This window comes from Zalophus californianus, chromosome 5, assembly GCF_009762305.2.
Source record: "Zalophus californianus isolate mZalCal1 chromosome 5, mZalCal1.pri.v2, whole genome shotgun sequence".
In the NCBI taxonomy this organism is placed as follows: domain Eukaryota; kingdom Metazoa; phylum Chordata; class Mammalia; order Carnivora; family Otariidae; genus Zalophus; species Zalophus californianus.
The window spans coordinates 32,103,035-32,130,316 of NC_045599.1; the positions used below are offsets into that span (position 1 = coordinate 32,103,035).

A 27,282-nucleotide genomic window follows, 5' to 3' on the forward strand; every position below is an offset into this window, starting at 1 on the left:
CTGAAAATTCAGTTTCATGAATCTATTCATTTATGCCCTTCATCATATTTGGGGATTTTTCCACCTTTATTTCTTAGTTTATTTTTTCATTATTTTTCAGTACTCTCTCCTTTCCCAAGACTCCAATGACAGAAATGTTAGATCCTTTCTTATAATCACACAGGTCCCTAAGTCTCTGTTCATTCTTTCCCTATTTTTAGTCATTTCTGTCTTCAAGTTTACTGGTTCTTCTCTCTCTTTTCTATTCTGCTACCGAGCCCTATTGAGTGATTTTTAAACATTCTGAGTTGTATTTTTTTTTTCAGTTCTAAAAATTCCATTTGGTTCTTTCTTCTATCATCTACTTCTTTGCTGAGGTTGTCATTTGTTTCAAGTGTTCATAATCATTTGTTGAATGATTTTTATAACTGCTTTAAATTCCTTTTTAGGTAATTCAAACTTCTGTGTCATCTCACTGTTGGCTTCTATTATCTATTAGTTCAAGGTTTGGTTTTTTTGTATCCTGGACATTTTGGGTATTAGTTTTAAGATCTCTCTAACTTACTGAATCTTCCTTTTCAGCAAGCAGTTAAAATGTTTACGTTTAATACACTTATTCTGTCCTTGTGTGGCTGTGACTCTAAGACAATTTAGTTTCCAGACCCTATGCAGTGTTATTTTGGTCTGTTTCCTTTATATCCTGCCAAAGGCTCATCTAGACACCTGGCAGTATTCCACACTGCGTTTCAGTTATCAAATCTTTTGCTGTGTTAATTCTGGTCAGTTTCTCATGTGGGTCACCAGAGAATATGCCCAAAATTTCATTTGTGAAATCTTTTTCTCCAGCTCCCTTCTCTCCAAAATCCTACCACCACTCTCTAGTTCGGAGGAGGAAGAACATGACCTGCCACCACTGGACACTCTACATTGGGACAAGAAGTCCTTCCTTGGCCTCTTTATCACCCTGCTGGGGGAACTGAAACACTGCTTCACTGATGCTGGTGTGAGGGTGGAAGTTCAGGCTCCTCACTTACCCTCACGGACAATGTCCCAGAGTGGGGAGCAAAATGATGCCTCACACTATCTCAGTGCCACCAAGTAGAAGGTCAGACTACAACTCTCCATTCACCACCACCCATTCCCCCCACCCCGACCAACACACACAATGGCATCACCTCTGCTCCAAGTGAAAAACCACCTTGGTAGTGTCAGGCAGAAGACATTCAAATATCCTTCTTGACCTCTACCGACACCACCCCAACAGGAGAAGCAGCTTGCTACCCCCAATGTAGAGGGTGGAAAACCAGGCTCCATACTTGGTATCTGCTGGTACCACACCAGCAGGGGAAACAGAGAATAGTATCCTACCATTGGGCAGAGGGTAGAAATTCCAGCTCTCTGTTCAAGGCTCACTGATACCACCTTGGTCAAGGTAGCAGAATACTGCATCATATCATATCATTGCCAGAGATGGGGGTAGAAGTTCAGTCTACCCACTCGGCCTCTGCTGACACCACTCTGGTGGAGGAATGAGAGTGCAGCCTGCTACCACAAAGTGGGAGGTGGAAATCCAAGTTTCCCTTCAATTTCCACTGGTACTAAGGGTGGGGTGGGAGATTTCCATTGTCTTTGGCTAAAGTAGGACAGATATTGTCAAAAAGGGTTTAAGTTCTATTAGGCTGCCCTTTTCCTAGCAATTTCTCTACAAAGAACAGGTCTTTTTTAGGGTTTTTTTCTATCTGTACCTGTTGGCATTTCCTGGATGTGGGCCTCTCGAATGCCCACTCTGGGATATACAAAGAGCAAAAAGAATGCCCAAGGAAGTCACTATCATGTTATTCTTCAAGTTCCAAGGTCACTAGCCAGTCTGCTTTCTTCTTCCCACCTTTTAGAGTCGTCTTATATTTGCTTTTAGTATTATGTCCAAGGTTTTTAGTTGTCCTTAGCAGGAGTAATATTAAGAAATGCGTCTACTTTATCTTGCCCAGCATCAAAAGTTTAAAAAGGTCATGTTTTTAAATGGAACAATTTATAGGATACAGGTGAACAACAGCTGACATAATAAAATAGGGCATCAAGCCATTTATATGGTAATAGAGGTATAAAGGGATCAGATTCAACAGTCCAAATGTGTCTGGCTAGATGGAGTTTTTCCACATGGCAAGGGGTTCTGGGAAGGACTGATTCATTTAAATCTAAGGTACGAACATATACAATAGAATTGATGCCCTTCTCCCTAAAATATCAAGTAAAAAAAACATTCACTCAAATGATAGGACACGGCACAATATTTGACAGTATTGCTTTTATAAATAGCAAAAGCACCATCCTGTTCTTGCAAGCCACCACACAACTTGAGTTTAAAGACTGGTAAACAAAAAAATTGTTGAATGATTTTTATAACTGCTTCAAAATCCTTTTTAGGTAATTCAAACTCCTGTGTCATCTCACTGTTGGCATCTATTATCTATTAGTTCAAGGTTTGTTTTTTTTGTATCCTGGACATTTTGGGTATTAGTTTTAAGATTTCTCTAACTGACTGAATCTTCCTTTTCAGCAAGCAGTTAAAATGTTTACGTTTAATACACTGGTATTAATGCCATCTGCAGCCAAGAGCTTGAAACATGTCAGAAACTCCCCAACCTACTTCAAGTCAATTTATTTGCCAGTCCCAAGGGCACTGACGATGAGCTGAGTCAATCCCAACAGGCTCCAAATGAAAGCAGGAGAAAAACCCCAGGCTCTAGCACCTCAGTGAAGAAGCCAACCACCTACACTCCATAGAAGTAAGGAGTATGGCAGCCTTATCTTCCAAACAGCAGCTGACTTATACCAGCTTGAATAAGGATCCTGCATTTGGGTACTGATACTGGGATCTCCTCTTGCAATGGGAAAGGATTCTTTTTAATTGCAAAAAAAAAAAAAAAAAAAAAAATCAACCGAAAACTTAATCTCTTGCTTTCGCATTTAAAAAATATTTTTTCTATTTTAATCTTAATTTGGGTTTTTTTTTTCATTTTTTCAAATTTTTACTTAAATTCTAGTTAGTTAACATACAGTGCAATATTGGTTTCAAGAGTAGAATTCAGGGGCGCCTGGGTGGCTCAGTTGGTTGAGCGACTGCCTTCGGCTCAGGTCATGATCCTGGAGTCCCGGGATCAAGTCCCGCATCAGGCTCCCTGCTCAGCAGGGAATCTGCTTCTCCCTCTGACCCTCCCCCCTCTCATGCTCTCTATCTCATTCTCTCTCTCAAATAAATAAATAAAATCTTAAAAAAAAAGAGAGTAGAATTCAGGGATTTATCACTTACATACAATACCCAATGCTCATCACAAGTGATGAGCATCACCCATCTAGCCCATCCCCCACCCACCTCCCTCCAGCAACCCTCAGTTTGTTCTCTATCATTAAGAATCTCCTATGGTTTCCTTCTCTTTTTTCCCCTTCCCATATGTTCATCTGTTTTGTTTCTTAAATCCCACATATGAGTGAAATCATATGGTATTTGTCTTTCTCTACCTTAGCATAATACAGTCTAGCTCCAGCCACGTCACTGCAAGTAGCAAGCTTTCATTCCTTTTGATGGCTGAGTAATGTTCCACTGTGTAGGTATACCACATCTTCTTTATCCATTCATCAGTTGATGGACATTTGGCCTCTTTCCAATAATTTGGCTATTGTTGATAATGCTGCTATAAACATCGGGGTGCATATATCCCTTCGAATCAGTATTTTTGTATCCTTTAGGTGTTCCACTGTGTAGGTATACCACATCTTCTTTATCCATTCATCAGTTGATGGACATTTGGCCTCTTTCCAATAATTTGGCTATTGTTGATAATGCTGCTATAAACATCGGGGTGCATATATCCCTTCGAATCAGTATTTTTGTATCCTTTGGGTAAATACCTAGTAGTGCAATTCCTAAATCATAAGGTAGTTCTATTTTTAACTTTTTGAGAAACCTCCATACTGTTTTTGCAGAATGGCTACACCAGTTTGCATTTCCACCAACAGCGTAAGAGGGTTCCCCTTTCTCCACATCCTCACCAACACTTGTTTCCCAAGTTGTTAATTTTAGCCCTTCTGACAGGTGTGAGGTTAAAAAATATTTTCTTAATATTCATACTTTTCTATACAAACTTTACTATGGGAAAGAATACCATTAAAAGAGAACAAAGAGAGGAGATGGGGTAGAGTGGGTCTTCCACCCACAGAGAAGACATGGATCAGGGGCTGACTGCTATGTTCCCATCAGGCCCACATGGAGCCCATGGTGAGGGGATGATGAGTGAGAATGAACCCAACCCCTGGCCACAGGAACATCAATCTCTCCTGTAAGCACCTAAGCACACACCTCTCTCCTCTGCTCACCTCCGCTTCACCAGGTAAGAGGATTTGATTTTCCTCACCCTCCTAACCTGTGGTAGGATGAAATTTTATCTATCACCTTCCTACAACCACTGCTGCTACCACTGCGATCCTGCTACTCATCTTCTCATACCACATACACTCTCCATACTGGGAGATGTGACTTCGCTAAGATGAGGAAAGACATGGAGAACATGGTCTGCATATTAACACATCCTAATGAGGTCCTCCCCGACACCAAAAAAAAAAAAAAAAAAAAGCTCATTTGTCTCAGAAACGCTTAGCTCTAAAGGATCTGAGGGACCCAAGGCTTCTTCCAATTAACATACAAGCTGTCAAGAACCTGATGCTGCACCTCCAAGATACTGCCAGGATTCGGGGGCACTGGCAGACGACAAAGCAAAAGAGGACTGTGAGGGGGATAAGAGGAAGGGAGAACTTAGAAAGGTCTCTAAAGTAGCCATCAGAGGAGCTTCTTTCAAGGACTCAAATGGAAGTGTAAAAGAATGATATGGGAGTGGAACCTGGGTGGCTCAGTCTGTTAATCGTCTGCCTTCAGCTCAGGTCATGATCCTAGGGTGCGGGGCTCAAGCCCCAGATCGGGCTCTCGCTCAGCAGAAAGTCTGCTTCTCCCTCTCCCTCTGCTGCTCCGCCTGCTTGTGCTCATGCTCTCGCTCGCTCTCTCTTGTCCAACAACAACAAAAACAACAACAATTTTTTTTTTTTAAATGATGTGGGAATTCTCTATCACATGAGTTTGTGCTCCATCTCAAGTTTAAGATTTCTTTCTGGTATAAGTCTGTACACATAAGCTCTCCCAGACATGAGGGGCATAGCAAGGGGCTGCAATTCTGCCTCTTTCTTCTTCTCATTCCCTTAGTTTGTACACACATTTAGAACTGGAGGAAACCTCAGCCATCCTCTTGTTCCACCCCTGCACTGTACATTTAAGTAACATGAGCCCTGGAACAGGAATACATTTGCTACATGTTCAAAAGACATGGACAAGGATCAAGGCTTCCTTCCCAGCCCAGCTCCTCTCTTCTTTAAGCTTGTGTCCAACCCAAGTGTAAGTGAGGAGATCTGTGTTTTAATCTCCATTCACCTCACTCTTGTCTGTGATAATGAAGAGTATGATTATCTCTGCTTTGTGCTTCATTTTCCCCAAACATATAACGCAAAGGTGGATCCTAAACAATGAAATGCTCCCAGCATTGGTATATATTTTTAAATTGTCTATAAAGGATTATTTATTTGGCACTAACTGCCCTTTAAATTATTTTACAATATTATTATTATACCCCATGTTTATTTTAACAGCTTCAGGCAGAAGTGATTCCCTTCAAGGCTGTCCAGTAGGCTTACTAACTCCCTGGAAAGAGTATCACACACCTTGTCTTCCTTTGAACTCTCCACTTCTGCCCCCTCCTTGAATTTTGCCAGTGCACTCTTGAGGTCCTGAGATGTGTAGGTGTTAGTGTTGATGTCCAGCCTGTCCAAAGAGAAGGTGAGAGTCAGGAAGGAGGCACCATCTTTCCCAAGAAAAAAACACCCCCCCCCACCACAGGGGCTGGCACTCCAAAACAAGGTAAGCCAGGCCAGCTCTAACTCAGAGTGCACCACTCTAGCTTTGCTTTTGGTCAGCCACAAGTCCAACAGGTAGTCTGACCTTGAAGCTAAAGGAGGAAATACACAGCCAAAGATGGGGTCATTTCATGAAAGAGGAGGAAATGCCATGGGGCAGACAGAGGCCTACCATGGACAGAGAGCTCTCAGCCAGCTACAAAGGCAGAAGTATGTCTGGAATGACAGTGCAATGCTGTTCTGTCAGCATGTGACAGGCAGGACCTCCTGGAGGATAGTGGGCACAAAGGATATAACAAGCACCCTATTTCTATTCTTCTAGTAAAGGGACTAATGGAGACCTGAGCCCCCCCCACCCCCCGCCAACATGTGCTTGGCCTGATTTCACAAGGCAATCTTTCTTCACAAAAACAGGCTGGATAAATTCACACCTTCAAAACCACCTCCTGGGCACAGAGTAAATGCAGGAGCTAAGTGTCAATCTGACCAAGGAATAAGGTTGAGTTATCGAGGACTAGATGCAAAGCCAACCGTATTCCAAAGTCAGCCTCCGAGGAGAGGGAGGAAAGTAACCAATGTGGATGTAATCTCAAGAACCTGGTGAAGACTCGAGTGGTGTCTTCTCAAAGCCCCTTGGAGCTGATCCAAGCCATGACCATTCTTCTTGACTGGAGAGAAGGCATTCATGGAATGGGGAGTGGGTTTTGCCACCAAAGGTGACTTCTGATCAGTGAACAGAGAGGTAAGACCAAGAGTGACATGGACAAAGTAAGTGTGGAATGTAGTCTGTGCTTGACAAGACTGTCCAGCTCTGGGCGGGGGGAGGCAGTTGTGGGGGGGTGGTGGTTTAAGGATAACCCAGGAGATATATGCAGGTGGGGAAGGAAGGCGCTAATGGGCTGCTCTGGGCCAGATAAGCATATCAGTCAAACAGTCAAGATGCCAGCAGGCCTCAGCTCTTATGAAAGGCACATGTTCTTAGGGCTTTGCCCATTTAGTCTTTGATTCATCCCAGAGACCCCTTAGAGCCCTGAGAAAAACACTTTTCTTCTCTAAACCTCAATCCTCATAAACTAATTAATAATAGCTAATCACTCCCATTTATTGAACACTTAACCATGTGTCAGTCACTGTTTTAATCCTTTTAAAAGTATTATTTCCTTCAACTGATTACCACAATCCTATGAGGTAGGGAAGATGATCCCTCTTCCAGAAGAGCATCACCCGCTGCCAGTAGCATGAGGATGCCACTGCCCTGCCCCTTATCCCTAAGAGAGAGATAAGTATTTGGGGGCACAGCTTGAACGGATTACCCCTCCGTCCTCTAAGACTTGGTCGGAACAAATCCCATCATGTCTCAATGCTCTATTTACCACCTTAAGTGCCACTCTTCCAGGCCGCTTACCATCACCCATTCTCAGCCCAAATTACACATACATACAAGTGTGCATATGTGTGACTGCACACACAGACATCAAATCATCTTCAGGTGGTATTCTCACTTCATTCTTCACTCAGAAAAATAGATGGTATCATCAAGAACACCTTCCTATTCCCTTCATCACCTCTATACCCCAACCTGCACCAAATATACATTGTCTGCTTTCCCTTCTATGGCAAATGGATAACAGTGTCCCTGCTTCTAATAGACTTATGTTCCAGATCCCACTTCCCTTTTCAAAAGCTTTAACTCCCATAATTATACTGCTCCCTCTTGTCTGCATCTTCAATTTCTCTCTTTGGTTGGATTATTCCTTTGAATATACCAACACTCTTTGGACTCCAGGGTCTCTAATTATCATGCCATTTCCCTGCTCCCCTTCAAGGTAGAACTTTATGAACACATTGTCTTAACTCACTATTCTCATCTTCGTGACTGCTACCTACACTGCCATTTGCTCTAATCCAGATTCAGTTCCCATAGCCTAATAAAACTTCTCATCAAAATTACTAAAATAATGGACAACCAGATCCAATGGGACTCTTCACTCATGTCATGCTCCTCCACTGCTCTGCAGCATTTACACAGCTCACCCCTCCCTCGTTGAAACACTCTCCTTCCTAGCTTCTTGTTACTACATTCTGCTGTTTCTTCCCCTTCTTCCCTCCTTCTCTTTTTTGTTGGTTCCTCATCTCCTACCTGAACCCTATATACTTGAATGCCTCAGAGTTCAATCCTGAACAATCTTCTCTATCTCCATATGCTTCCCTAGTTCTTTTAAAATATCTGTCAGGCAGGGCACCTGGGTGGCTTAATCGGTTAAGCATCTGCCTTCAGCTCAGGTCATGAACGTAGGGTCCTGGGATCAAGCCCCACATCAGGCTCCATGCTTAGCGAGGAGTCTGCTTCTCCCTCGCCCTCTGCCCCTCCCCCCACCGCCGCTGGTGCTCTCAAAAAAATAAAATCTTTAAAACTAAATAAAATATGTCAGGCAATGATGTCCAAATTTACATCTTTAACCAATCCTCTCCCCTGAGTACGAGCCAGACTGTGGTACAACTACCTGATATATATCATGGATCTCAGATGTTCATCAGGCACCTCAAACTTACCACATCTAAAACATAGGTCTTGATGTTTCTCCCCATCAATCTGTTCCTTTCTCAATCTTTTCTATTTCAATAAATGGTACTTCTAAGAACCTAGCTGTGTTAAATTCCAAAATGAGGCTTTATCTCAAATACCTCCCCCACCACCTTCCTTCAACCCCTAAATCTTTATCATAAGCAAGTCCTGTTGGCACTACCTCCAAATTAAATTTCCACACCCAACCACTCTCCATCATGACACGCTAGACTAACCACCGTTATGTCTTACTTGATCTACTGAAATGACACCCTAATTGTCTCTCTCTGCTTCTTTTGTCCACCCTCAATCTACTCTCCATACACACAGCAACTAGACTGACTTTGTTAAATTACATCATATTAAACTACTCTCCCACCCCAAATCCTCCACTGGCTTTCCATTACAGTTCTACTCAAATGAAGACCGCTCAACATGCACCTCCAAACTCCACATGATCTGGCCCCTCATCAGGCCACTCTCCAAAATCATCTATTACTCTTCTTCCTTCTCCTACTCTCTAGTCACCCTGGTCATTTTCCTGTTTCCCAAACTTGATGAAGTCTCTTCCTTGACAAAGCTGGAGACTCTTCTTTTTCTCCCTGCCTGAGATGCTCTAACCTTAACCCTGTAAAATTAACTCTTTGCATGACTAAATCTCAGTTCAAACATCATCTTAATGAGGTCTTCCAAACCATCCTATTTAAAGTGGCCTTCCCTAGGGATTGATTACATTGCTTATTTCTTCCCTACATTCTACCACTATCTGTAATTACTTCACCTGCATTTTTATTTTTCTGTTTTTCTGCCGGCCAGCCTCTCTAACACTGACATCCTGTTTTGTTTACCACTGTACCTCTAATGTGTGGCACATAGGCACTCAATAGGTCTTTTGTGAAATGAATGAATGGAGCAAGAAAATGGCCCGGTCTTTGGCCCACTCCCTTAACCACAATGCTGTATTGTACCATGTTAAATGCTCAAGATGGGAAAACCTGGATGTATACTGTCCCTCATCCCTCTGAACAAAAGAGGGTGATTCAAAGAAGATGGTTGTTCCAGGGCAAAAAAGACAGATACAAGGTTGGGATGTTGACAGGAATATGGACTAAAACCAGTGGAGATGACAATGCCTGAGACATAAATAACAAGAGAAAACCCTGCTGCTAGGAACCAAATATACACTGAAGGCAGTGCCAGGAGAGGCCTCTGAAACAAGTCAGAGTCAGATGCCTTATCCCAGGCTTTATAGCCCAGAGTCATTACAGCTCTAGTTAGCAGTGTGGCCAGTCCCATATCCAGCAGAACTGGTGGACAGGCTGCCATGTAATCGATTAGGCTAAATGGACAATCCCCACCTCTCCTTAGCCAGTGGTTCTTAACTCTGTGATCACCAACCTCTTTGACAATCTTATGGAAAGATATGGGTCTTGTCTGTCTTGTCCCCCAAAACAGAATAAGCAGATAATCAAAATACTATAACAATTGTGGAAATGATCCCTGACCTTTGGCCTCTGTTCCCATTCTGGTACTGAGGCACCAGGAAGACACTTCTAAGTGGAATTGGAGGAGCCCGAGATGAGGTCCACAGCAGAAGGAAGAAGTCACCATCGAAGGCAACCAGAGATTTACTGAGCTCACAGCAGTGAAACCCACACCAGCTTGTCCATGCCTTTGGGTTGCTGTCCAGACAGGTTTGCCACTACTAATAAATGCTGAGAAGGAAGAGGATATGTCCAGTATACCCTGGAAGCCATTCCAGACCAGAACCCTCGGAAACATTCTGAAGGAGAAAAGAGGTAGAAATAGAACAGGTATCTCTCTCTTATGGTGTGCCTATTACAGACCACATGAATAACTCTGATTTCTATTCTAAAAAGATAAGAGCAACCAATAAAGCATTTAGCAATCTTACTGAAGATCTATGGTCAGGTACTGGAAAAAGAACTTTCCACAGTAGTAAAATCAACAAATTCCAAATTAATCAAGCTCCTAATTCAATATTCTTAAATCAAGAATAAAACAGCCTTTTTATTTAGAAAATAAGACTTGGCACAGAGGTGATAAAAGACCTCCTGACATACTCTGAGACACTGATATATGTGTGCATAATATGTGTGCTAGGGATGGAGGGAGCTTGGCAGGGGTTACAACAATGAAATTTTATTCTTTCTTCGATGACTGTGAGAAATGAATCATCATATGGCCTCCAGGTATAAGCCTATCAAGAGAGATGGGGGAAGATAAAGATCCTCCCCAGTATGGAGTGACTGTGTGGAGGACAAATATCTCCGTATCTTATCATCATATACAATCAAATTTTCTAACACTTAAAAACTACCCACATCTGAGTAGGCTGCTCTGTGGGGTTGTGGGTGCTACAGGACTGAAGGTACATATGGACAGGCTGAATAACCTTTTGCTGAGTACATCAAAGAAATGACTCAGGTAAGAATTGGGTCTCTAGGCTCCCTTTCTGGCTCTTATCTAACCGCAGAATATTGTTGAAATAATGAAAATTCAAGGACTGAGGAACACTAACCCTGCTCAATCCATTACTGATTGCCAATACTTGCATGTATTTAGAACAGGGGCATCAAACTCTTTGGTATGACAACATAATATTTCAGGTTTTATGGGCCTTATGGCAATCATTCCAACTACTCAACTCTGCCAGGTAACAGGAAAGTGGCCACAGACCATATATAAATCAATGAGCATAACTGTGTTCCAATAAAACTTTATTTACGGAGAGTGAAATCTCTAAAAGCCATGAAATATCATTCTTTTGCTTTTTTCCAACCGTTAAAAAAAATGTAAGAAACAACTTAGCTGTACAAAAATAAGTAGCAGTCCCAGTATGGCCCACAGGCCATAATTTGCTGGTCCTTGTGTTAGAAACCTCATGATTGGTATTTATGACCTTTCAAATTGCCCAATTCCAGCAGGCCCTGCAAACCCCATGCCTCCTCCTCCTCCTCCTCAAATAAAAAAGAACTTGCAAATAATACTTACTAATTCAAGGCAAAGAACAGAAAAAGAGAGACAAATTGTCCAAAATCAAATACTCTAAACTGGTTATTAAAAAATAAAGCAATCTCTTACCATTGGAGAACTTTTATCCTGCAAGAAAGCCTGTTTAATATGGACTAACAAGAGGAAAAGTTAGTCTGAATTAAACACTTTAAAATGCAATTTTATTGTTCACCAAGGAAGTATTACTGCAAAGCAGAAGGCCTAACAGGCCTGTTTTAATGAATAGATGACTCATCTGTAATCAGCACATTAATTGCTGGGATTCAAATGGGTGCTCTTAAAGTACTGGGAAAAATAGCTTCATTTTTAAAGCAGGTTAAGCATTTCCCCTACAGCCTTTCCTAAAGTATCAATTTGCTTTGCAAACTATTTCTTTCCAAAGATTCTACAAGTAAACTTCCATGAAACCCTGACAGATTTATCACAAATTCTAGACTACTAAATTTCAAATTTTTAAAAAAGCCACATGAATTTGGGTAACAAACATCACATTGTTGTTACTTTAGTATTACAGAATCAATGTTGTCAACCTCCCGGTCCCTAGGGTTGTCACTGTACCTTCTGCCTTTTTTCAACCCTTTCAAATTACTTCGGAACTTGTCCTCTTCTTGGAGTTTCACTTCTCTTGCCCCAGTCTGGAGATTCAGCCGCACATGGGATCCAGCAGGGACAGCCTGCCCTAAAAGCCAAGAAGAAAGAGGGTTCATGAGGTAGACAGTCCTTGAAGGGACACTGCAATGGAATGGTTGGCTAACAAGCCAATAGGATTTATTAACTCATGAAGACCAGACTCTGCCATGTTCCATTACCTGAATCCATCCATCTAACACACACACACACACACACACACACACACACACACACACACACACACACACACACACACACACCTCACACATATTTTCTCCTTTTGCTAATACATATCAAATTAAGGGAATGAGGCAGATGCGCAAGGACATCTGCACTTCAATCGAGAGACCAATAACTCCAGTTAGAACCTGCATCTTTAAGGGCGCCTGGGTGGCTCAGTTGGTTAAGCTACTGCCTTCGGCTCAGGTCATGATCCTGGAGTCCCGGGATCGAGTCCCGCATCGGGCTCCCTGCTCAGCAGGGAGCCTGCTTCTCCCTCTGACCCTCTTCCCTCTTGTGCTCTCTCTCATTCTCTCTCTCAAATAAATAAATAAAATCTTTAAAAAAAAAAAAGAAGAACCTGCATCTTTAAGCTATTCTGTTTTCTTTAAACCGAGCTATAATAAGCCTTTCTGTAAACGTGCAGTGAATGGTAAGCATCTACTCACCCTTAAGGACATGGCTACATCACTGCATCCTTCATGACACCCTTCTTGCCTCTCCCCTTGACAGTCCCAGAAAACCCCAGAGAGCTTGCCATTCCAGCAACCTTAGACCTCACCACCCTCCTCTATTCATCATCAGGCTCCTTCTATGAGGCTCTCTCCTTGATGAGCCAGGGACTATATCTCCTATATTATTTCCCAAGCCCCGAGACCAGGGTGTGATTGGAAGGTAAGAGGATAGAGCAAGCCAAGGAGGGAGGGAATGGAATCAATAGAAACTAAAAAGCTATGCCCATCCATCTCAGAAGGGTCTATCCACTAGCTGAAGAAACAAGTAATGTGAATGGATGGGCTATTCATACACATTGTACACATTACTCAAAGATAAATAAAAAGCAAGTAAAGACACTACAAAAAAAGAACTACAGGCCAGTATCTCTGATAAACACAGATGCAAAGATTCTCCACAAAATATTAGCGAACCAAATTCAACAATACATTAAGAAAATCATTCAAGGGGTGCCTGGGTGGCTCAGTCGTTAAGCGGCTGCCTTCAGTTCAGGTCATGAGCCCAGGGTCCTGGGATCAAGTCCCACATCATGCTTCCCTGCTCCGCGGGAAGCCTGCTTCTCCCTCTCCCACTCCCCCTGCTTGTGTTCCTGCTCTTGCTATCTGTCAAATAAATAAATAAAATCTTCAAAAAAAAAAAATTTCAACATGGTCAAGTGGGATTTACTCCTGAGATGCAAGGGTGGTTCAATATTTGCGTGTCCATCAATGTGATAGGTCACATGAACAACAGAAAGCATAAAAACCATATGCTCATTTCAAGAGATGCAGAAAAAGTGTATGACAAAGTACAACATCCATTCATGATAAAAACTCTCAACAAACCAGGTTTAGAGAAAACATACCTTAACATAATAATGGCCATCTATGAAAAATCCACAGTTAACGTCATCCTCAAAGGGAAAAAACTTTCCCCTAAGATCAGAAACAAGACAAGAACATCCACTCTTGCCACTTTTATTCAACATAGTACTGGAAATCCCAGCCACAGCAATCAGACAAGAAGAAGAAATCAGTAAGAAGTAAAGCTTCCACTGTTTGCAGATGACATGATACTGTATGTAGAAAACCTTAAGACCAACTAAAAAACTACTAGACCTGACAAATGAATTTAATCAAGTCACAGGATACAAAATCAATATACAGAAATCTGATGCATTTCTATACACTAATAATGAAGTAGCAGAAAGAGAAATTAAGAAAACAATCTCATTTATAATTGTACTGAAAATAAGATACTTAAGAATATAACTAAACAAAGAGATGAAAGACTTGCACTCTGAAAACTATATAACACTGATGAAAGATGTCGAAAAAGGGACGCCTGGGTGGCTCAGTTGGTTAAGCATCTGCTTTTGGCTCAGGTCATGATTCCAGGGTCCTGGGATCAAGTCCCGCAACAGGCTCCCTGCTCAGCGGGGAACCTGCTTCTCCCTCTGCCTACCGCTCCCCCTGTTTGTGCTCTCTCTCTATCCCCCTCTGACAGACAGATAAATAGATAGATAGATAGATAGATAGATAGATAGATAGATAGATAGATAAATAGATAGATAGTGAAGAAGACATGAACAAATGGAAAGATATTCCATGCTCATGGATTGGAAGAACAAATATTGTTACAATGTCCACACTACTCAAAGCAATCTACACATTTAATGCAATCCCTAACAAAACACCAAAAGCATTTTTCACAGAGCTAGAGCAAATAATCCTAAAATTTGTGTGGAACCACAAAGACCCTGAATAGCCAAAGCAATTTTGAAAAAGTAGTAGTAAACTAGAAGTATAATAATACTAGATTTCAAGATATACTATAAAGCTGTAGTAATCAAAACAGTATGGTACTGGCACAAAATGGACACACAGATTAATGGAATAGAGTCCAGAGATAAACCCACAATTATATGGTCAAGTAATGTACGACAAAGGAGGCAAAAATATACAGTGGCAAAAAGTCTCTTCAACAAATGGTGTTGGGGGCGCCTGGGTGGCTCGCTTGGTTAAGCGACTGCCTTCGGCTCAGGTCATGATCCTGGAGTCCCGGGATCAGTCCTGGGATCAGTCCCGGGATCGAGTCCTGCATCAGGCTCCCTGCTCAGCAGGGAGTCTGCCTCTCCCTCTGACTCTCCCCCTCTCATGTGCTCTCTCTCCATCTCTCATTCTCGCTCTCTCAAATAAATAAATAAAATCTTTAAAAAAAAACAAAAAAAAACCCAAATGGTGTTGGGAAAACTGGACCACCTTCTTACACGATGCACAAAAATAAACCTAAAATAAATTAATAACCTAAATGTGAGACCTGAAACCATAAAATCCTAGAGAAGAGCACAGGCAATAATTTCTTTGACATTGGCTGTAGCGAAACAAAACAAAAGTAAACTATTTCAAAGTAAAAAGCTTCTCCATAGCAAAAGAAACAACAAAACAAGATGATAACCTACTGAACGGAAGACGATATTGCAAGTGATATATCTGATAAGAGGTACTCAACACCAAAAAACCCCCAAATAATCCATTTGAAAAATGGGCAGAAAACTGTGCACTGGTGGTGGGAATGCAAACTGGTGCAGCCACAGCACCAGTAGAAAACAGTATAGAGGTTCCTCAAAAATTAAAAATAGAATTACCATATGATCCAGTAATCGCACTATTGGGTATTCACACAAAGAACACAAAAACACTAATTTGGAAAGATATATGCACCCTAATGTTTACTGCAGCATAATTTACAATAGCCAAGATACGGACCTAACCCAAGTGTCCATCAACAGATAAATGGATAAGGAAGATGTGGTGTATGTATGTAAAATGGAATATTACTCAGATATAGATGGAGAAGAACGACATCTTGCCATTTGCAACAACATGAATCTAGAGGACATAATGCTAAGTGAAATAAGTCAATCAGAGAAAGGCAAACACCATACGATTTCACTCATATGTGGTATTTAAGAAACAAAACGAACAAAAGAGAGACAAAAAAACAGACTCTTAAATATAGACAACACACTCACAGTTACTAGAGGGGAGGTCGGTGGGGAGGTAGGCAAAACAGGGGAAGGGGATCAAGAGTATACTTACCATGGTGAGTGCTAATATATATATATGTTCAATCACTATATCCTACACCTGAAACTAATAGAACACCATATGTTAATTATACTGGAAACAAACAATTTTTAAAAACATTGGTTAAAAAGCAAGCATGCAAGATCACATACTACAAGCAGAATGTTACACTTATTCATTCATTCATGCAGTTACCATTTACCAAGCAACTACTACATACCAGCCGCTGTGGTAGGTTCTAAGAATACAAAGAGAAATGTTAACGGCCACAGGGATAGAAAATTTTAGGGAAAGGGTTCAAGATACTAGAAATCTAGAAGAAATGCTGCTCTGTGCTTTCTCCTGCCAAAGGATGGCATGGCCTTGCTGATGCTGAATTTGATTCAAGGATCAAAAAAAGGACGACAATATTAAAAAAATTCCTTTAAAGGAAGTATATAGCATGAGTTCTCTCAGAACTTGATCAGGTAAACCCTAAGTGTTAAAAGGTAATGATGTAGCAAGAATTCAAGTTTTCTCAATTCTGGGAGAACCACAGTGAACTCCAAATTCCACTGACCACTGTGTCTCCACCAGAGAACTAAGGAGCCAGGGAAACAGCATGCTAGACAAGCTGTTCTGTTCCTGCTGCCCCACTTCAGTAGGGAGTTTCTGTATCTTTGGCTAAAAAAATTAATGGGAACTTAAGTATATGAGTATATGTGCATAACCATCTCCTTCTAACCTCAAAAGTAACCAAAATGCTTCAAGGTTAAAAATATATATATGTCCAAAGTAGAGTGGGGAAACCTTTCTCTGGGGAGGCTTCCTGAAGGGGTTCCTGACTATGGGGGTCAAATAAGGCAAAAAGTGAGATCCAGACTGGGAAAACAGGGAATCCAAAAGAGAGCTGTGTGTGCAAAGACTCAGACACACAAACTGACAGGCAACATTCAGGAGGCCAGGAACAAAAGAAGCAGGGAGAAGTGGAAAGGCTACGGAGGCAGCCGAGGACAAGATGAGGCCAATTGGTGGCAAGAACAACAAGGAACTGGCAACTTCTATGCTTTTTCTAGGATCGTGGGGCAAGAGGTAACTTCTTCAGCATTAATCTCTGAGTGTGTGACGGCAAGAGGTTGTTTCACCTGGGGAGATGCCAAACTAACAAAACAACAGAGTATCTTCCTGGACTAAAGGCTAATAAGTAGGTCATCCTTGATATTCCCTTTACCTCACCATCCCCCATACCCAATGCATCTCTAAAACGTAGTGATTTTTCCTGCTATAATGTCTCTTGAATTCCTTCTGTCCTCCTCACCACTGTTCTTGTCCAAACCATCACCATGTCTCTTCTGGACAGTGCCATAGCCTTCCAGCTGGCCTCTCTAATCTACTCTTAGCTCCCGGTCCAACTGTTCTTTTTTTTTTTTTTTTTAATTTTTTTTTTAAGATTTTATTTATTTGAGAGAGAGAGAATGAGAGACAGAGAGCACGAGAGGGAAGAGGGTCAGAGGGAGAAGCAGACTCCCCGCCGAGCAGGGAGCCCGACGCGGGACTCGATCCCGGGACTCCGGGGTCATGACCTGAGCCGAAGGCAGTCGCTCAACCAACTGAGCCACCCAGGCGCCCTGGGTCCAACTGTTCTTTACAAAGAACAGTTTTGTTTTGTTTTTTCAAAATACAAATCTTACTATGTCATTACCCTGCTTCAAACCTTTTAAGAGCTTCCGACTTCTCTCACAGTAAAGATGAAAGTCCTCACGGCGGTCAGTGAGGCCCTTTAGTATCTAGCCCCTGCCCGCCTCTTCAGCCTTGTCCACTCCCCATTCCATGAGACAACCTTGTTTACTCCTACCATGGGGCCATTCCACTTGCTGTTCGCTTTGCCCAGAACGCTCTTTCCAACCCCAGCCTCCCTGTCTCCTCATCTTTCCAATCCCAGCTAACAGTCACTTCCGCTTAGTGGTATCCTCTATTTCTCCACACCAGACCTGGCTCCAGTCTTTCGCAGCACCGTGGACCTTTCCTTTACAGCAGTTACCACAATCAGTGGTTACAGTTTAGTTTTTTAATTCATCTGGTTAAAAAAAAAAAATGGTCACCATTTTATCCCCAGGGCCTATCCCATGGTCTAGTACACAATAAATCCTCAATAACTATTTGCTGAGTAAAAATGAAAAATGAAAAAGAGAAAATCCTAGCTCGTCTAGAGGTGTGTGGAAAGGCCAACAAGGATTCCCACTAGCTCAAGAGGATTCATAATAATTAGTCATGTTAATAGTTTCTTTTGTAGTAAACTAGTAATAGTAAGACGAACAACAGTAGCATTTTGAATTTTCAGACTTTTGATCAAAATTAGAAATGGACAAGGTGAAAAAAAGTATGTGACTCATAGTTTCAAAACATGACAGGTTATACTGTGCCAAAGTGGCCAAGGAACAGACTAGAATCTTATGTGAATCAATTTATTTTATTTGGGGAAAATTCCAAAATTACTCCCTTCACATAAGCCACCACAGGGGGCAAGAGCAACCACAATAGCATTAACTTAAAATACAGGTTACGCTCATTCAAGATACACAAAACCAGCAATGGCAGAGGCAGAGGCAGCAGAAAACAGAATCTTTTAAATGTTTCCACCCCCTGGGAAGAAGGCCAATTTAGCGTGCAACCTGACCTGTATCCTTCTAGGGCCTCTACAAAGGGACCAGGACACTCAAAGAGCAGAGTGCATGCAAAAAGTCACAAGGTACATCCAGGTCAAGAGTCAGGGATTGAAAGGTGGAGGGCAAGGGGGAAGGCACAAAATATGATAATGGATCCAAAAAGGCCCCTCCAAGAGGTCTGCAAAGCTTACCGTGTCTATGTCCCTACCACTGGCTCTCTGGGGACAAATCATGGCCTGAAAAAACCATCTCTGACAAGAAGAAACACTGTCCAAATTAAGTAAGGCCATATCATACTTGAATTTTGACTCCCACTGGGAATCTGTCACTGACTCTAATCACAGTCCAAGATCCACATAACAACTCCTGCTTTTCCAAGGGGGAACATCTGTGGTGGATTGCATTATTGTCACCAATTGTCTTCCCCTTTGCCTGTATCCACACCCTTTGTCAGGTGACCTTACAGCCCCTCCTACCGTGGTAGAGTACTTTCCTACCCCTTGACTCTGGACTTGGCTTATGACATGCTTCGGCCAGTGGGATGTCAGCAAATGTGCCACAGTGATTTGAAATGTGCTTGTGCGTTTTGCCCATCTTTTGGAATTCTACCATCACCATCAGAAATGTTTGCTAGCATTCTGGTCTGAGGAGGATGAGACCCATGGAGCAAATGTGGACCCCAACTGCAGACTGGAGCTAAGCCCAGCTGAGCCTAGCCATGGTCAACCAGGTCTAGCTGATCTACAGACACATGAGCAAGAAAAAAAGACTGGATTTCTTTTATAACTTTTTACTCTGAACTACTTTTAAACTTACACAAAAACTGCAAAAATAATACAGTTTCCATATATTGCTCACACAGCCTTTCCCAATGTTAATAGCATTACCTTAACATAGTAACATAGTCACAGATAATTATCACAACTGGGAAATTAACAATAATGCTAACCAAACTATAAAGATCCTTTTTCAAGCCTTACCAGTATTTCCACCATGTCCTTTTTTGTTCCAGGATCCCATATGGCCTGTGGTTGTTATTTCTCCCTAGTCTCCTGTAGTCTGCAAGAATCCCTCAGCTTTCCCTTGTCTTCCATGATCCTGACATCATTAAGGAATACTGATCAGTTTTTCAGGACTGTCTGGTGTCTTCTCATGATTAAACTGAGGTCATGCATCTTTGACAGAAGCACCAAGAAAATGATGTAGTGTTCTTCTCAGTGCATCATATCGCAAAGGTTATGGTGTTAATATGTCTTATGACTGGTGATATCGGACTTGATCAACTAGTAAAAGTAGTACCTACTGAGCTTTTTCTACTGTAGTAAACAAAAATCAGAGCAGACTACCAAACTGAGAAGAATAGCTTGGCAACTTCTTAACAACTTAAAGTGAGAGTTACCATATGAACCCAGCAACACCACACCTAGGTATATACACAAGAAAATTTAAAAGCATATGTTCACCAAAAACGTGTACATGAATGCCTACTGTAGCATTATTTATAATAGCTAAAATGTGGAAATAACCCTAATGTCCATCAACTGATAAATGAAGAAAACATGGTATATACATATGGTGGAACATTATTCAACCATTAAAAGAAATGAAATACTGACATATACAACATGGATGAACCTTGGATACATTATGCTCAGTGAAAGAAGGCAGGTAGAAAAAGTCACATATCAGACGGTTCCTTTCAAATGAAATTCCAGAAGAGGCAAATCAAAAGACACAGTACATCGGTGGTTGTCAAGAGCTAGGGGGAGGAAGGAACGGGATGTGACTGCTAATGGGGACGGGGTTTCTTTCTGGGCTGATGAAAATGTTCTGGAATTAGACAGTGCTAATTGTTGCACAGTATTGTGCATATACCAAAAGCCAATGAATTGTTAAAAAAATTACAAGGGAAATACTTTGAGATTATAGAACTCCCTTTTCTCCTCAAACCACACTATTAGGAGAATCCTTCTGCAACAATTACCACCATAGTGGCGGTCTAATGGCAATTTTCTACTTCCTTCCTTCCTAATATGTTAATTGAAATTTCAAGTACAGTAAGAAGTAGGGCATAATGAATATATACATCACTTAACTGTTACTTTTTTGTCACATTTGCTTCACCTTCTTGTACTATAAAATGTTACAGACAGAAACATAACACACAAAAAGGAAACATCACAATATGTCAGTTCTAAATATTTCCATATGTACCTCTCAAAAAATATAAACAAAATTTGGTACAAAAAAACAGAGGAAAAGAGAGAGAGAGAGAGAGAGAGAAACAAAAAGAGAAAAGAAATTTCATTACAAAGAGCTCTTAGTCCTCCATCTATTTAATAATTTACTTCAATAATAAATACGGCCTCATGCTTATTTTCTTCTATGAGTTACAATTCAATACTATCATTGATTTTGTTGCTCAGTGGTTGCAGCTTGGCCAATTAGGAATTCCTTCAGGTTGGCTCTTGGTCCTTTCCCCCATCATTTTCTTTTTTCAAGTATTTCCTTACTTTCTGGTTCCATAAGAGGTTACAAGTACATGCTGTATTTTCCTTTCCTTGCCCTGGAATCAACTACTTCTCAAGGAGCCTTAGTTTCTTTTATTGAAGAAGAGTATTTAGAAACCATGATCTGGGTGCTAGGTACGCTCATTACTACTAGGGTATCATGGCTCTTAGCCCCTGTCAGACAGAGCTAAGAAGTTTATGTATGTGTATACATTTATATATATGCTCATAAACACATTATCTCTTATTTCGGTATCTATTTTTATATTTATTAAAAACTACAAGTTTATACTGTTATCTCAGATTACAATCTAACACCACAGAGTTCATTTGTCTTTCCCCTTTCCTTACTTGTAACTTCTTTCTTCAGCAGAGAGAAACTTGGCTCTTATTATCTGCAATGTATTTTTTATTGTTCAATTCTAGCATGAATATAGTTTCAAAATTGGTAACCCATGCCCCTATGAGAAACGCATTTGCCCAACTAGATCACAGCATTTACGTGCAGTTCTTTTGTCTCTGACTTCACAGTGTCTAGTCAAGATATCTTTTCACAAAGTCACCTGGGTTAGCTCTTTTCTTCCTTACCCCCGTGTAGTATGATTGTTATTCATATGTAATGCTTAGTTCATTTGTTAGTGTCTGTACTCCACTTTGTGGTTCCTGCTCCTCCACATGCTGATTGCTTTAACTGTTTATTTGGGGGGCATCTTAAGGGTATGTGAATGATTTCTGGAGTTCTAAGATAGAACTATACAAAAAGAAATTACTGTGGTTTTAAGCCAAGTTTGGAGGTGGTTTGTTTATTGTGGCAATTCATTCCAATGGTTCTGAAACAAGGAATTTAAAAGTGTCCAATATAAAGAACAGTTCTTTTTTCTGAAATTATGTAGTTTTTATCTTTTTAGTGTTAAAATGCCCCTTTATAAAATGAGCGAATGACGATGATGGATGATAGTGGGTTATTTCTACATTAAGGCTCTTAACTCAGAAAGTTAAAAAGTTGACCTTTGGTCCCCAAAATTTGCTTTTTAATTTTTTCTTATCCATCAAACACCCACAGTCTGGAAACTCCCCCAGCTATTCTACCAACCTTCTCCAGGACGTCTGAGAATTATTCTCACTGTACACTTTAAGCAAGAGTATTTTATGGCCTATAAACTGTATCTCAATAGAACTGTTTAAAAAATACATTTCCTTGGATAAAGCATTACCTTCTCCTTTCAAATCACAGTGAAGATACTGTGCAGCCTGGCTGCCCGGCTTCAGCAGACTCAGGGCCAACTCAGATGGATGCCATGGTGCTCATTTTTGCCTTGCCATCAGATGCTTCAGCAGTTATCTGGCTTTGGGAGCAGTGCAAAGAATGGCCTGTCCTCTGTAGGCTCCTGCCTGGAAACTCCCCCTCCAGGAACTCCTAGGCTCTTTCAAGTCATCCCTGGATGCAGTGTCAGGAAATCAAGCGTTACACTGACAGCCTGCTCAGAAGAGAGCTAACCATGCAACCATGCGCGCTGCAACTCTGCTACCCACTCAGCTATGCCTTTCAAGGCCGGGTGAATTTAGCCAAATTCCTTTTTCTTTCTGAAAATTCATGCCCCTATGTGCCAAATGAAAAGAATCTACTGTGTCTGTGTTCCCTCATGTGTTAGACTGTTATGAAGAACAAATGAGAAAATACTGTGTCCGTGTTCTGAAGAAGTTAAAAGTGCTTCAGGAAACACAGCCCCAAAAAGGTAAATGTCAACCAGGATGAAATAATGACATCTTATTTATCAAGTCCTATAGATACATGTCAACAAATAAAAAAAAATCCTGATAATGCTGAGTTTCTGAACCAATTACCTGTGTCTCCAGCTCAGGCTCAACACCAGACACACAGTAGGCCTCTAGAATGGTCAGCTTGAATGCCCACCCCCTGCCCCTACCCCCCCCAGAGCCTAAGGAAGAAGAGGATTATGGAACAGAAAGGAGTACCACTCACCTCACTGAGGACCCCAAGCCCCTAACCAGGGCTGGTCAGAGCTGAGACTTTACAGGCCTGGTTGCCATGACTACCACAGCCCTCTCCTCCTGCTTTTTTATTCAAAACCCCCAAACAAGTCCTGGCAAGATCCCTGCCTCACACAAATGAGCATCTATCCTGTCTCTCAGGCAAAACTTGAACCGAACCACTAACAAAAAAATGTGCAGAAACCTCTCTAGAGTGCTGAACCCTGAACCAACGTTTTATGTTATTATATTTTGAAGGGTAACACCAACAGAGACCTTTTTTTTTAAACAGTGAAACATGCAGTGAACCAGTCTGGATTGTAGTTTTATTTATACATTTCTTAAAAGTACTCAACAATGACAAAATGAGAAAAACATGAAAATATTCTACAAACTGATTTTTCACTCTGAGTCACAGAATCTAAGAATCTGGGCGGGGCTGTAGAAGCATTATGTGGCATGGCTTCCCAGGGTGAAAATCCCTCAGAACAAGAGACTCCACTGTTTTCCTCAGGGAACAGCTACCCAGACAGCTCCCACCACCCTTCAACACTACCCTCCAAAAATCTCATCTGCTGTGACCTATGCAACGTCTCCCTTCCCAGTCCTCAAGGAGGACAGACAACAGGTGGTCACCAATCTCTTCATACAGAATTCACAAGAGCAGTGTTCTTCAAGGACAAGGACTAGCAATGCTACTTAGAAGACTTCCTGTGCTAGAGTCAGAGAGGTACAGGACAAAGGCTCAAAGTAACCATATGTAGGACACAGTAAGCCTCTTTTCATAACTGGCTTTTCAACAAGCATTTACTGAGGGTTAGGCAAGAGCCTGGTCTTTTCTAGGCATCCTTTCTACCACAGCTTACTGCATACCCACCGAGGGCCACTTGCTGTGTTGGCCACTAGGAAAAATGCCACATGAACAAGACCAACTGCTGCCATTGAGGGGTAGGAAATAAATGAGGAAGAACTCCAACTTCTTTGGAGTTTCAAGTCCAGAGAATGGCTTTCAGAAAGCAAGCAAAGAAATGAACGTATTTAGGGGGCCATGAGTAACTCCATTTGAAGCATTTGGAGCTCAGCATATAAAACAGAGATACAAGAAGCAAGGAGGCTTGTTGAAAAGCTATTATACTTGTCCTAATCACACAAAATAAAGCCTGAACCAGGGGAATGGACAGAATGAGACAGTAGTAAGGAATGATATTTTAACCAGATAAACTAGGAATCCTATCATGACCATCAACCTTCCTTCCCTCAAAAGCACCAGACCTTTAGGCATATGCAATAATTCTCCCACCAGCCCCAGGTACCTCTCAGAACCCCCAAATTTAAGAAAGCCAGGGATGGAGTGAAGGAGAACAGTGGTGAGGGACAGAGGGGTTACTTTTACCCACACACCCACAATGGACATTCCATATCTGTTTCCTAGCCTGAATGCCTCTGTTCCTCTTCCATCTCTATCCTTAATGTGTACCAGGTTCCTCTTTAGCTTGGAATACAACCCAGTAAGTAAGACTAAGAGAAACAACACAACCTCTTAATCAGAGCACTTGGAATGTTGCATCCATGCTGAAAACCTGGTTTTCAATAACCCTGTTGATTGTCATAGTCTACCAATTCCTGCCATTTCTTTATTTTTAAAAATATACTCTCCAAGGCGCCTGGGTGGCTCAGTTGGTTAAGCATCTAACTCTTGGTTGTGGCTCAGGTTGTGATCTTGGGGTCATGGATTAAGCCCCATGTTAGGCTCTGGGCTCAGAGAGGAGTCTGCTTGAGATTCTCTCCTTCTCCCTCCCCCTCTGCCCCTCCCTTGGCTCACATTCTTTCTCTCTGGAGTAAAAAAATAAAACCTTAAAAAAAAAAAAAGGTATGCCCCCCAACCAATCCCTACTCTCTCAACCCTACAAAATCTTGAATATATCCAGACTTCAATCTATTTTCAATTGTGCACCTGTACATGTGTTGGGGGTGAGGAGATGGAGAAAAGCCTCAAGAAAATTCAGAGAGGAAGGAAATCACCAAGACACTGAAGGCCACACAGTTAGAAATAAACCAAAGCACACCCCTACCATTTTCCCAGCCCTCTAAACCCACCTCGTAATTATTAAGTCAAATAAGACTGCATCTGTAAAAGTCTCAGTGTAATTGATATTAACCATGAGAGACTGGCAATGAGCTTCACTTAATAATGAGGATTGGGGAAATGCCAATTTGGAAGTGAAGGAGTTAAATGTGCCCATTTCCCAGGGGTCAGGGGCCTTGGATCCACTACTGTTCATTTTCTGGAGGAGACTCTTGGGGATCCCAGAGTGCCTGCATTTCCCACCGAGGCACAATTTCATTAGCAGCTCATTAGCAGGAGTGGCAACCATTCCTGACTCTTGTTTTTCATATTATCTATTTGTTAATTGACACTTTGAACACAGGTTGACTGAGAACCAAATGAAAGTGCTAAAACCACTCATTAGTCAAATTTAAAACACAAAGATTATTCTAAACATACCCTTTGTTCTCATTTATTTTCCTCAAACAGAAGTCATAACTTAATAAGGAGGTTAAAAAAGCAAAGTGCAAAGATATTGTACTTTAATTTTTAATCCTTTTTCTCCCCACCCCATCAATCCCCAGGGCTCCTGACATCATAATTGGCTCTATTTGTTCTCTCTTACAGCACCTGTTACCTCGAGGGCCAAATGTGGCTCTGTGAATTATTCCAAAACAGTACTAGTGACTCCTGACCTCCACAATTTCCCCAGGGCCTGCTGAAGAAGCCCCTCAGCTTGGATGCTCCCTGCAGTGGAAAGAGAGGAAATCCACAGGCAGGATTGGAACAAAAATTCCTAGGACAGAATTTCTCTCTAGATCAGCTCTAAAGGATGGAACACTTAAATCTCTCCCCTTTTGAGGGGGGGAGGCTGTGGGGTTGTGGGGGTCGCATGCAAATCAAAGTGGGAACAGAGGCAGATGGAGAAACAGATACAGTGCACAGAAGGCAGTCAAGGAAACAACTGGTCCCAAGACCTTCTCCCACCATTGTGGAGGGGACCGCCCTTAAACAGAGGCAACGTGAACAACAATATGAGGTCACCTGAGCCTTCTTTCACCTATCCAAGTGTGATGACAATCCCAATTTGTTGCCTCTTAACTTAAAATTTGGGATCATCAGTATTAAGAGACCTACTTAATAGTGTGTGCTTTGCTTTATTCACTTGTACTGCCAACTTCACCAGGAGCTACAGCCCCTAACATCTGGGGGACCTGGGCAGTGGTCTAGTCCAGTGGTAGAGGGCAGAGAGTGAGGAAGACCCAGGTTCCAGCTCCAGTTCCACCTCTTAGTACCTCTTACAACTTGGGAAAAGAACCTCTGTGACCCATGTACACAATGGGGCTCAGAGTACCCTCTCCATAGAGTTCACTGTGAGGACTAAGAGATAATACATGTGGGATGCTTAGGGTTGAGTCCGCAGTCTTCAATAACGGTGTTTTGTGGCTCTTGCCTCTCTGTGACTTGTTCAGTTTTCCCAGCTATGAGACAGGGACTAGCGCCATGATAGATGGTCACACTGAGTGTTAATAAGCTCTTAGTACATACCTGATTGAGTTCTGTAGAAGAGAGATGAGTACATGATTTTTGTAGAATTTTCACGTCAAACTGTCTCATTAAGGCTACAAAAAGTTCAATAACAATAAAGGCTACAGGGCATCCAAACTGAGAAGGTAGCAAATGAGCAGGTTAAACCAGGCCTGTACCACACTGAAAATACCCACTACAGTTTTCCTTGACTGGGGCCACCAGCAGGCCAACCAAACCCATTTAAGTTGAGGAGGTCTCTATCCCACTCCCCAAGACATCAGAACAGAAATCGAAGAGGTTATATCCAGAAACAGAACTTAGGCAAACATGGGGAAGCTTTAAACGAGAACAACTGCCAACGAGCAACAAGGGAGAAGGGTTTCAGGAGTCCTGATAAACTTAACTCAATCACAGGTGTAAGCCAGTTTTGCAACAATGCACCATAAAGCTTATAAAAGCAGCTGCCTTGCTCTGGCTCCTCAGGAGACTATGCTGGCAGGTGCCCACCCAAGCATGGGCGAGGAGGCCTGGACGTTTTGGGCAGCTGAGCACAAGGCTGGCACTCCAGCAAACCTGCTGATGTGTATAC

At 41.8% G+C, this 27,282-nt stretch overlaps 1 protein-coding gene across 6 annotated transcripts in view; it reads right to left on the reverse strand.

The window, feature by feature from the left end:
• SIL1 (SIL1 nucleotide exchange factor) overlaps positions 1 to 27,282 on the reverse strand; it is a 212,035-nt gene that overhangs the window by 84,006 nt on the left and 100,747 nt on the right. For all 6 annotated transcript variants that reach the window (XM_027606952.1, XM_027606956.1, XM_027606951.1 and 3 more), the window contains 2 exons: positions 12,095 to 12,215; positions 5,743 to 5,842 (listed from right to left, as the gene is read on the reverse strand). In XM_027606952.1, coding sequence (XP_027462753.1) covers positions 5,743 to 5,842; positions 12,095 to 12,215 — 221 coding nt within the window. The remainder of the gene's footprint in view (positions 1 to 5,742; positions 5,843 to 12,094; positions 12,216 to 27,282) is intronic.